General features: G+C 34.9%; 1 protein-coding gene across 1 annotated transcript in view; it reads right to left on the bottom strand.

Moving 5' to 3' along the window:
• The window catches only part of LOC102876210 (secretory carrier-associated membrane protein 1-like), a 148087-nt gene that overhangs the window by 25639 nt on the left and 110457 nt on the right, over positions 1–11991 (bottom strand). The window contains exons 4-5 of the mRNA XM_006889882.1: positions 11175–11303; positions 5285–5444 (exon numbers count right to left, since the gene is read on the bottom strand). Of these exons, the coding sequence (XP_006889944.1) occupies positions 5285–5444; positions 11175–11303 (289 nt within the window). The remainder of the gene's footprint in view (positions 1–5284; positions 5445–11174; positions 11304–11991) is intronic.

Raw genomic sequence — 11991 nt, 5'->3', positions numbered from 1 at the left:
CTGTCTGATACTTCTCTAAATCTGAACATTCACATTAAGACAGACTAGGAAGAAGGATTGGCCATCCACTTCTGAAATAGGAGGCCTCTGAAAACCCTATGTAACACTATCTTATAGCTTGAAAAATCTGTTCCTGCATTAACTTGCTGTAATATTACAAGTGATGTGGCCTCCAGAAAACTTTTATATGCATTTATGAAAGTAGGAATACTATTGTTATTATTATTACTGCTACTAAAATGGTTTCTTCTTTGTAGATTCTCTGAACTGGACTACCTCTTGAAGGCTGCAACATACCCTCAACAGTTAAAATCTTAACTTCCATACTATCTGACAAGCAAAAGGAAGTGTGAATGCTCTCTCAAACAATTAAACACTATTCTAAATCTCTATAAATTATATTCACAAAGTCCATGTCCAGTAAAGGTTTATAAAGAATACTAATGGATAATATCTATGATTGAAAACCAAGAGAAAAAAATCAGACAATACTAATACAGAGTAATCCAGATACTGAAGTGTGCACATAAGATACAAACAAGAATTATTTGTATGACAACAGTCCAGAATAACAGGTGCTTAGTTAAGTGGACTGGGGAGTAGAAAATTTTGCATCAGTGAGTGAATATTTTTTTTTTAAAAAAAAAAAGTGAACTGGGGGTAGGAAGGAAAATGTGCAGCAATGAATGAAGAAAAATCCAACTTTTCTGTAAACTTTCGTTAGAATTGCAATTAAAAAACAACAAACCTAAATTTAAACAAAAGATTAGACAGCACAGAAGATAAAATAAACTAAACATAAGACATCAGAATGAAAACTGAAGAGAAAGACTAAAAAATGCTCAAATGGTTTGTATTTATGTGAATGAAGCTGAGAGGAGAAAATCAAATAAATTATAATATTTGAAGATATAAGGGTTCCAAACTGCTCAAAATTCATCAAGTTATTGATTGAGAAAGCTCTGTGAATTCCAAGCAGGATGAATAAAAAGAAAATTACTGTCACTGACTGTAATGTCACTGACAAACTATCTTTAAACAGCCTAAGGTAAAAGATAATAATGCTTTTAAGGAAGAATTATTAAGGCTGACAACTGTTTGCTCACTAGAAATGAAAAAAAGGTGGAAAACAATAAAATACCATCTTTCAAGTGCTATAAGAAAATAACTGGTAATACAGAACCAATGAAATATCCATCAAAACTAAAGTGAAATTAAAGTACTCGCAGTGATAACAAAAATTGTGGCACAAGTGTCAAATGACCATCAAGTGACAGTCATAACTAACCATCCAGAGAGTTTTCAGAGGATATATAACACCTGGGAGGAGAATGCCCATCTTCTTCCCATGGAGTAGCTGGTGGATTTGAACCTTCTGCCTTTGGGGTGGCTGCCCTATTCTTTATGCATCGAAGTTCCCTAACTAGAAAAAGGCCTTCAATTACTGGATGATCAAACAAGAATATTTCCAATTTCATTTCCTTTATCTTGCAACATAATGGATCTATGTGTAATTTACTAACATATACTCCCAGGTCTTATCTGATATATCTTGAGTTGATTTTTGTGTACGGTGTGAGATGTGAGTCCTGTTTCAGCTCTCTGCAGGTAGCAGTCCAATTTTGCCAGCACCATTTGTTGAAGAAGCTGTCATTTCCCCATTTGATAGCTTTGATTTCCTTGTCGACTATCAGTTGACCATAAATAGCTGGGTCTGTTTCTGGTTCTCAATTCTGTTCCATTGGTCGATGTGCCTGTCACCGTACCAGTACCATGCTGCTTTGGTTATCACTCCTGTGTAGTAGGTTTTGAGGTCAAGGAGTGCTATGCCTTCAATCTCATTTTTGTTTCTCAGAAGTATTTTGCTTATTCGGGGTCTCTTGCCTCTCCAAATAAATCTGATCATTTCTTTCAAAAATGAACTTGGTACCTGAATTGGGATTGCACCGAACATGCAGATTGCTTTTGGTAGGATTGTCATTATTACTATATTGAGTCTTCCTATCCATGAACAGGGCACATTTTTCCATTTATTTAGGTCTTTTATCGTGTCTTTCAGAAATGCACTATAATTTTCTTTGTGTAGGTCTCTTATATCTCTAGTTACATTCATTCCCAAGTATCTCAATGTGCAGTTGGCTACTGTAAATGGTATTGCATTCTTTACTTATCCCTCTGAGTTCTCTTTGGGTTTTTTGTTGTTGTTTTGGGGGTTTGGGTTTTTTGGGTTTTTTTCATTAATTTTAATGAAAGTTTACAGAGACTTAGGGTTTCCAGTCATTCACTGTTGCACTATTCGCCCTGTCCACCCTCTGCCACCCAATTCACTCTTATCCTTCAAAAGTAAAAGAAAAACTCTTTCATTGTTATGCAATCCCTCCCCCCAAGTCTGAGTTCTCTTTGTTACTGTAGAGGAATCCTATTGGTTTTTGGATGTTGGCCTTATATCCTGCCACTCTACTAAATTTGCCTACTAACAGTTTTTTTGTTGAGTCATTAGGGTTTTCATTAGGGTACACTATCATATCATCTGCATATAGCAACAGTTTAACCATTTCTTTGCCTACCTGTATGCCTTTTAGTTCCTTCTCTTGTCGTATTGTCCTAGTAAGCACTTATAAGCTTAGAAGCGCTAGTCCAAATACAACCAGAAATGCAAAATCTAAAGAGGATGAAAATTGATACATGGGACCTTCTAAAGAGTGTATCTCTATGCTCATCTAAAACTTTTTCCAGCAGGGTGAAAAGAAAATCTATAGACTGGGAACAAACATTTAGTAATACCATCTCAGACAAGAGTCTTACAACACAAGTTTACAGAATGCTCCTGGGCCTCTACAAGAAAAAGACTGATAACCCAATTACAAAATGGGCAAAAGACATGGAAAGAATTTTCACAGAGGATGATATTTGAACGGCAAACAGACATATAAAGAAATGCTCCAAATCACTGGCAGTAAGAGAGATGAAAATCAAAACAACAATGAGGTACCATCTCACTCCAGTAAGAGTAGCAACGTTTAACAGGGCAGCAAGTAATAGTTATTGGAGAGGATGTAGTGAAAAAGAAACTTTTATACATTGTTGGAGGGACTGTAAAATGGTGTAACCATTCTGGAAGGCAGTTTGGCATTTCCTTAACAAGCTGAACATAGAAATTCCCTATGACCTAGCTATTTCACTACTTGGAATATACCCTGAGAATATGAGAACTGAGGCACAAATGGAGATTTGTACAATAATGTAAGAAACTCCCATACATTGTTGGTGGGACTGTAAAATGGTGTAACCATTCTGGAAGGCAGTTTGGCATTTCCTTAAAAAGCTGAACACAGAAATTCCCTATGACCTAGCTATTTCACTACTTGGAATATACCCTTAGAATATGAGAACTGAGGCACAAATGGAGATTTGTACAATAATGTTGATAGCAGCATTATTCACCTCGAAAGACCATGGAAAGTGCCCAAATGTCCAACCACAAACAAATGAATTGAGAAATTATGGTACATTCACACAAGGAAATACTATGCAGCATGCAGGAGCACTAATTTTGTAAATTATTACCTAACTTGGGAGGGACTGGAAAGCATTATGCTGAGTAAACTAACTCAGTCCCACAAGGACAAATATTATATAAAACCATTACTGTAGAATGAGTATAAGGGTCTAGAAGGGAATGAAGAGGCTGGAAGCAGAGGGATGTGGATATGCAGGGGGAGGAGGGAATTAATCATTGGTTTTTTTTCAATTTGATGGGTGGGGAAAATTTGTTCAAATTTGTATTACAATTTTACCGATAAACAAATGGAAAAATGTCAACTTCGGGAGGGAGAAGGAAGGCAAAGGGGGTAAAATGTGCAACAATGAATGAATGAAAATCTAAATTTTCTGTAAACTTTTGTTAAAATGACATTTAAAAAATATTTTTAAAAAAATATATAATAAATCACAGCTTATTTGAAGATCATCAAAAGTAAGTGATACAGCCCAATAAAGAAAAAAGCCAGCCCTGTAAGTATCATCACTTTAGCTTAATGAAACTGATTTAAACTTCTTTTTATCCTATAGAAGCATATCCAATAGGAAATGTACTCTGATATCCAGCTATGAAAATTACCATTCCTGGCTGTTGTTTGAGCAGAGGAGCCAAACCACACTGTATTAAGAAAACCAAGCAAGGTCTAAGTGTGCAAACTCAGGATCAGCTTCAAAATCCTTAGGAGTTAATTATTTTAAACAGCAATAATTCATTTAAATTCTTCCTCTCAACAATGGTTCTGACAGGGTGTCCCAGGCAACTAGAGCATCTAATTATTTATCTCCAGATTCATGAATAATAATTTGAACTTCCTATCAATGAGTTGGATCCAACTCAGAGCAACCCTCCTTTAATTTTCTAAGGCTGTAAATTTTAATGAGAGGAAATCCATCTCTTCGGGGGTCTTCCTCTCTTGCACTGTTCCTCCACGCTCCCAAGCATGACATCCCTCTCCAATGGCTGATCCCTCCTTGCAACATGCCCAAAGTATGTCACACAAAGCCTTAGAATCTTTGCCTCCAAGGAGCAGCCTGGTTTCACTTTCTCTAGGACTAATCTGTTTGTTCTTCTAGTAGTACACAGCACATTCAACACTCTTCTATACCACAGCTCAAAAGGCATCAATTTTCCTATCATCTCTAGTTATTGTTCAACTTTCCGATGCAGATCAAGTAATTGTAAAGACCATGGCCTGGATCAGGCGAATCTTGGTCTCCAGACTAACACTGTCATTCTTCAGTAACCTGGAGAGGTCCCTGGCATCCGACAAGGGTCGCTATGAGTCACAAGCGACTCGATGGCACATAACAACAACAACAACATCTTTTAAAAACAGATTCAATTTAAGTATCATATATCTAATTACTTTAACTAGAGTTTTTTAAATTAATATTGTAATTACCACTTTAGATTAAAGTGGCTTTAGAGGGTAAAAGGATGGGAAAAAATATTTACAATTAAATATGTGATACAGAAAAGAGTATTTCCACCATATCTCAATCTAAAACAGCTTCCATCTCTTCATTAATTTTCTTCCAAGTCTGACCTTTTTGTCAAGTGGGGAAAAGCTTGAGATTTTATGAATACATACATCCATGAACATTATATATAGACTTTTCTGATAATATACCACAATAAAACATTTTTAAAAACATAACTTGTCAAAATTCCTTTTAAGAAGTACTGTGAATTCTCAATTTCATAGGCTTTTTAAGAGCATATTTTGAAGTACACACAATTTACCTGAAAGCTCCGTAAAGTGGTCTGTACCAACAAACAAATGAACAAGGAGTAAAAAGTAGGAACCACAGAATACTCAATCCAAAATCCACTCCTCTTGTAGGATCAACACAAAACCAAGCCAAGCATCCGAAGATATTTAGAAATAGTGTTACAGCATGGACTGTGGAATCAGAAAACAAAACAGAAGTTTTATATTCAATTTTTAATTCATTAAAACAAAACTATATATTAAACATATTTACTAATAACAAATTAAATTTGAAACCAAGTTCACCCTTGGAGGCAAGGATTTTGAAGCTCTGTTTCATATGCTTTGGGCACATGGCAATGAGGGACTGGTCCTTGGTGAAGGACATCATACTCTGAAGGGTGGAGGGACAGCTCAGGAGTAGAAGACCCCAGATGAAATTGATTCATACAGTAAGTGGGGTAATGAGACTCGGTATGTTGGAGGCAGTGAGACTGGCTCAGGAAAGGGCAGGCTTCAGAGCTGCTGTACATGGAGTCACTATGAGTCGTAGGCAACACGATAACAACTACAATGATAAATGTAATCTACTTCATGTTTCCATTCAACATTTTTAAAAACAGTGTTTGAAAACAGTAAACTTAGGAAAAAGAGTTCTAAAACAAACTGGCTAAAGTTCTTTTGGCCGTCTCCTTATGGGCAATTATTCAGCAGAATCAGAGAAGAATGAATTACCTTACGGGTTTCTTGCCCAAGAAAGTAACATGTGCTGTATCCCTTCATCTAAGGCCCTATAAGAAAAGTAACGTCTGCCAAGTAAAAAGCCAGGACTTGAAAGGATAAAGATGCTAATACTCAGAACCACAAAATGTGAAATGGGCTACAAAAATCTTCCCAGGTAGGACTTCAGAAAAAAAGAAAACTGGAAAAGGGCTCTGTGAAATAGCTTAACAATTTACCAACCCCCTCCTGCCCCCAGTAATAAAATGAGGGTATTTGGACTGGAAATACTCAAAGAGTAGTAATTTTCAGTGCCTGGCATTTCTTTTATTTAAAAACAAAACAAATGAAACCTTGGCAGAGGATTCAAACTGTATTTTTAAAAGTGACAACATAATGCATTTCAGCTGCTGTAGCAGAGCTTCTGGGCAACACAAAGAGATCTTAGCAATCTCTTCAAATGCTATTAATAACCAACTGCCATCACAGAACCAAAATTAAAAATTTCAAGTAATATATAACCTCAAGAATTGCATTTACTCATCACTTTTTCTAATTTGTTTTTAAAATTAATTCACAGACTGAATCTATATGTCTTCCAAAAGCTAAAATAATATTTAATGTTAGTAAGAACACATCAACAACTACATGAATTAAAAATTATAAACAGAAAACCTATAATTAAAGTATTTTAACTTGCATTCAAAATATTTTAAGATCTCATCATGAATAAAGTAAGATTAATAAATACCAAAACAGGATAAAAACACAAAATCTATAGTATCTCTAAATTTGTTCTGTCTAACCACAATTACACAAACTCTAGAAAAGCAGTGAGAGCTTCACAGTAGAGGGAAGACAAAAGGGTTACAATCTGATACTATGTATACTGTATGTATGCACATATGATACCATACCAATCAGGTAACTAACGTAATCTTCAATTTTTCAGCTATAAAAATGTAAGAGCTTTAAAATTCTACAGAATTTTATCTCACACAAGAGACTCTTACATTACCTTATTCACATTATGATTTTTCTGTCTCATGTAAAATAGCTTATTGATATATTTACAAAATCTTTTGTCTCAAAATAAGTAAGTAAAGTTATTTCAATGAAGAACTTATAAATAGAATTCCTGATAGTAAAACAACAGATTACTATTCTGAAGCATTAAAGGGCATCTAACTATCTAAAAATATGATACTATTTAGAATATTCTCAATCTTTTGCCTTTAAAGAAATTAATCTTTAAGCTGACTTAAGATTGAATCTATAGATATTTGTGCATTAAAGGTAAGTATTAATTCAATTCTGCATGATCTATTAAAGTTTTCTAATTATTTTCATAGTCACTACCAACCACAATCAAGTATTTATTTGAACTCTAAAAAACAGAAAAATGTCTAGACCTACTTACAGAATAATCTGATAATTTATGCATAGGTATAAATATTTAAAAAAAAAGACAACCTAATATGGAGCTCTGGTGGCCTACTGGCAAGAAGCTGTGCTGCAATAAAAAAGGCACGCGGTTCAAGGGCACCAGGTGCTCAGTGGGAGAAGGATGGGCAATCTCCTTCTGTGCAATTAACTGCCTTTAAAACCCTGCTGTGGGGTCAGCTATGGGTCAGTTCCGACTCTATGGTACAACAATATGAAATAAGTAATTCTATGTTGCTAATTTCAATCTATTCAAGTGAGCAATACATCCAAATGGCTTGAAATTTAAGTTCAGGTTTGTTTATATCATTTCCAAGTTAAAAGACTCTATTAGTTTATAGCTTCCAAATCTAGTAACAATAAACCTAAATTTGCAACTATTATAATATTTATGTTGCTATGGAGTGGCTGTTGGAAAGGGTCATCATGATTGGAAAAGAGTCAGTGAAAGAGGAAGATAATCAATGAAATAGACTGGCACAGTGACTACAGCAATGGGTTCAAGAGTGTGATAATGAGGATGGCACAAGATAGGACAGGGTTCAGATTTGTTGTTCACCGGGTCACTCTAAATCACACTCAACTTGACAGCACCTAACAACAACATAATATTAATCTTTACAAATTTTGTATTACTATACATATAGACATCAAACAAAAGTATCTACACAATAGTCTATCATCATTTTCACTAAATGGTCTTTAATCTATCTCATTTATTTTGTTCCTTCAACTTCTTCAATTCAAAATTATACTCTAACAGACTTAGATTTAATGGTTTTGATCAGCTCATTTATAGAATCATGTCTATTTCTGTTAACACACTTTTTTCTTTTCCATAAAAATGAGATAGTTTCTAAATTTAAAAAAATAGTTTTTTATTTTATATTGGTTTGCTTACAAAGTTCATATACATTGTGTCTGTTTCATACAATCAAGCACATTTATTATATTTCAGCACAGTTTTAGAAGTATATTTTAATCACATTTGTATTTATAAAGTTACTTCTTCATTTTGGTCCTTTGTAAATAGTATACTATTCAATATTAATGTGTCTAATCTTGGACAAGGTACTCAAATTCTCTAATCTTTCACTACTCTAGCTATAAAACCATGTATTACATCACTTGCTAAATATTATGGTGGTGTTGTTATGTGCCATCTAATCAACTACAACTCAAAGCAACCCTATGCACAATAGCTCTGAATCCTGCTCTATCCTGCGCCAATCTCACTGTCTCTGACACATCTATCCTTAATACTGTGCTTAGGATGTTAACTAAAATAATGGATACAAAGTAATCAATGCTATGATTTCTACAAAGTAATTCCTTAATAAATAAATGTTACCTCCCAATATAATTACTATTAAAGAATGTTGCTGTTATTGTTCTGTGCTGTTGACTCATAGCTAAACCTCCAGGTTTTCAGATGTTGTAAATTGTAGAGATTGCCCATCTTTCGCTGTCAGAGCAGATGATAGATTACAACTACTTGCCTTTGAGCTGGCAGTGCAACTCTTTATCTACTAGACCACTCCAAAAATCAAAACTAGCTTGATAAATCTTTCTTGAAAACAACTTCTTAACAGAGTATATATTCTATAAATTTTATAATATAACTGGTCCTACATCTTTCCACAATCAACAGTCTTTGCACTAGGAGTCAGGAAATTAAAAGACAAATTGCATTTTGAAAATCTCTTATCAGGGACCTCTCCAGAGTGCTAAAGAGCAATAACAGTAGTCTAGAGACCTAAGGTGCACCTGATCCAGGCCACAGTCTTTGCAATTACTTGCTATGCATCAGAAAACTGGACAAAAAAAATAAGGATGCCAGAAGCAGGATCGATGTCTTTGAGTTGTCGAACACCATGAACCACCAAGAAAACAAAGAGGTTTGCCCAAGGGAGTGTGAAATCAAGTTGCTCCTTGGAGGCAAGAATTTTGAAGCTCTGTCTCACATACTGACTGTCATGCTTATCTATCAATGAATCTGATTAATAAAAACTTTAAAATTGTTATTAAACTTATGCAATAGCCTGTGTAATTATTTTCAAAGTGTGTATATATGTATGTATGCACACACACAGATATATCCTAGATAATACTTTTTCAATGGAAAAGGATCATAATTTTTATCTTCATGGCAAAAAAATATCATGCATTCTTCAAAAGAATATAATTCTCAATATATCTTTTCCTCAGCTAAGGACTTACATTATCATTTATAGTCCAATTGTGAATTAACTGAATATTATGTTTCACTTTTAAAATTATGGATTACTTTCCTACAATATAGGAAAGAAGACTAATTTACTGTTGTAAAACTATGACTCACAGCAACCCTGTGAGCAACAGGTCTGAACTCTGCCCCATCCTGTGCCAACCTCAGAATGTCTGACACACTCAAGCTTACTGTTGCAGTCATCGTGTCAATCCACCTTGCTGAGTTTTTTCCTCTCTTTCATGGATCCTCCACCTTTTCAAGCATCAAGTCCCCTCCAAAGAATAAGCCTCTCTTATCAACATGTCCAAGTATAAAACAAAGCTTTGCCTTTAAGAAGCACTCTGGTTATACTTTCTCCAAGACATACCTACTTGTTCTTTTGGCAATCCATGTAATATTCAGTACTTTCCTCCAACAACAAGTCTTCTTTAGTCATCCTATCCTAAATGGATCAAATTTTTAAAAAACAGTATCTCTTTTGTGACTGAGATACTTCACTCAGTATAATGTCCTCCTGAGTCACCCATTTTGAATAATATTGCATGAGTTCCTTGTTTTTCAATGAAGCTTCTCTATCCATTCATTTTTTGATGGGCACTCAGGTTGTTTCCAACTCCTTGCTATTGTGAACAAAGCTACAATAAACATGGGTGTGCATATATCTGCCTGGATGTCAGTTATGGTCTCTCTGGGGTATATTCCCAGTAGTGGAATTGCTGGGTTAAATGGTATCTCTATTTGCAACTTTTTGAGAAAGCGCCATACCGCCTTCCACAGTGGTTGCACCATCTTATACTCCCAGCAACAGTGAATAAGGGTTCCAGTTTCTCCAGAACCTCACCAGCATTTGTTGCTTGCTGTTCTGATAAATTTTGCTATTCTACTGGGGTGAGATGATATCTCTTAGTTGTTTCAGTTTGTATGTCTCTTAGAGCTAGAGATTTTAAACATTTCTTCATGTGTTTGTTAGCCATATGAATGTCTTCTTCGGTGAAGTGTCTGTTCATATCCTGTTCCTTTTTTTTTATTGGATTATTCACCTTTATCTTCTTGTGGTGCTCAAATATTTTATAAATTCTAGATATAAGTCGCTTATCTGATATGTCATTACCAAATACTTTTTTCCCTTTTTACCCTGGTGCCACTATTGTAAAACAGGACTGACCTTGGAGTTGGGGAGAGACTGAGAAAGATGGGTTCAATAATGTATACTGCATTGAAACAGAAGAGGGAGAAAACTGTTTAAAAGGGAAATGTCATGATAGGAGTCTAGAGTGAAGGCTACATGGTGGAGTGGACCTGGGGAAGGGTTTGTAAAACAATGAAAGAATTTTTCTTTTGATTTTCCAAAAGGGTATTTTACTGGGGTGGGGTGGGGGGGGAGGGGAGAAAAGTGCAACAATGAATGAATGGAAATCCAAAGTCTCTGTAAATTTTTACTGAAATAATAAATTTAAATTAAAAAAACCAAAATAGTATCTCAAGACAATAAAGCATAAAGTATAACACATAATTTATTTTATACTCACACATCCATAAGTAGTACATTATTTTTACTGTCTTTTGGAATTCTACAGGAATGTCTACAGAAAAATCTTGGTAGAAACAAGGTCCCACAGGAAAATTGCCAGGAAGAGGTGGCCAATTATTTTTTCTGCCTGTAAATGTAAATTTTAAAAGTTATTTATATTTGGAAAAAATATATGCCAATCTTACTTTTTCACTTTCATAACAAAAATTAATTCTATCTAATCATTAAATCAATCCCACGGTTGTTACATTAACTGCAGCCAGTTTCCACTGCTGTAAGTTTTAATGGGAGAGGCTTTTGTCATTTTTCTTCTACACAATGGTTGGTCAGTTAGAAATAATGAATTTTGCTTGGTATTACAACACTTAACATACATAGTATTCGACCAAGACTCCTTTTAATCTTTAATAGATGTTAGAAAAATATATTCCTATAATTCTAAACTTTCTATTTTTCAAAATTTTCCCAGCATATCTCTTTAGGTACTTTAGGACACATTAGGTGGTAAAATAATTTTCCAAGTTCATATTACATAATATTTAGTATGAACCAATCAGTAAGTACTGATTCCTATGCAGCACATCAGGCGAGATCCATGCAGCACATCAGGCGAGATCCATGTATAAAGTCTTTTAAAAAAGGTATATGTAGGGGAGCTCTGGTGGCCTAGTGGCAAGAAGATGCACTGCAACCCCAGAGGTGCACGGTTCAAACCCACCAGATGCTCTGCCGGGAAGGGAGGGACAATCTCCTCCTGTACCAGTCAGATCCGATTTGACGGTACACACACACAAATAATAAAATAATAATTTTTT

This window comes from Elephantulus edwardii, unplaced genomic scaffold (genome assembly GCF_000299155.1).
Source record: "Elephantulus edwardii isolate Elephantulus edwardi_28Jun2011 unplaced genomic scaffold, EleEdw1.0 scaffold00082, whole genome shotgun sequence".
NCBI lineage: Eukaryota > Metazoa > Chordata > Mammalia > Macroscelidea > Macroscelididae > Elephantulus > Elephantulus edwardii.
This window is presented reverse-complemented; position numbering and strand designations above follow the sequence as displayed.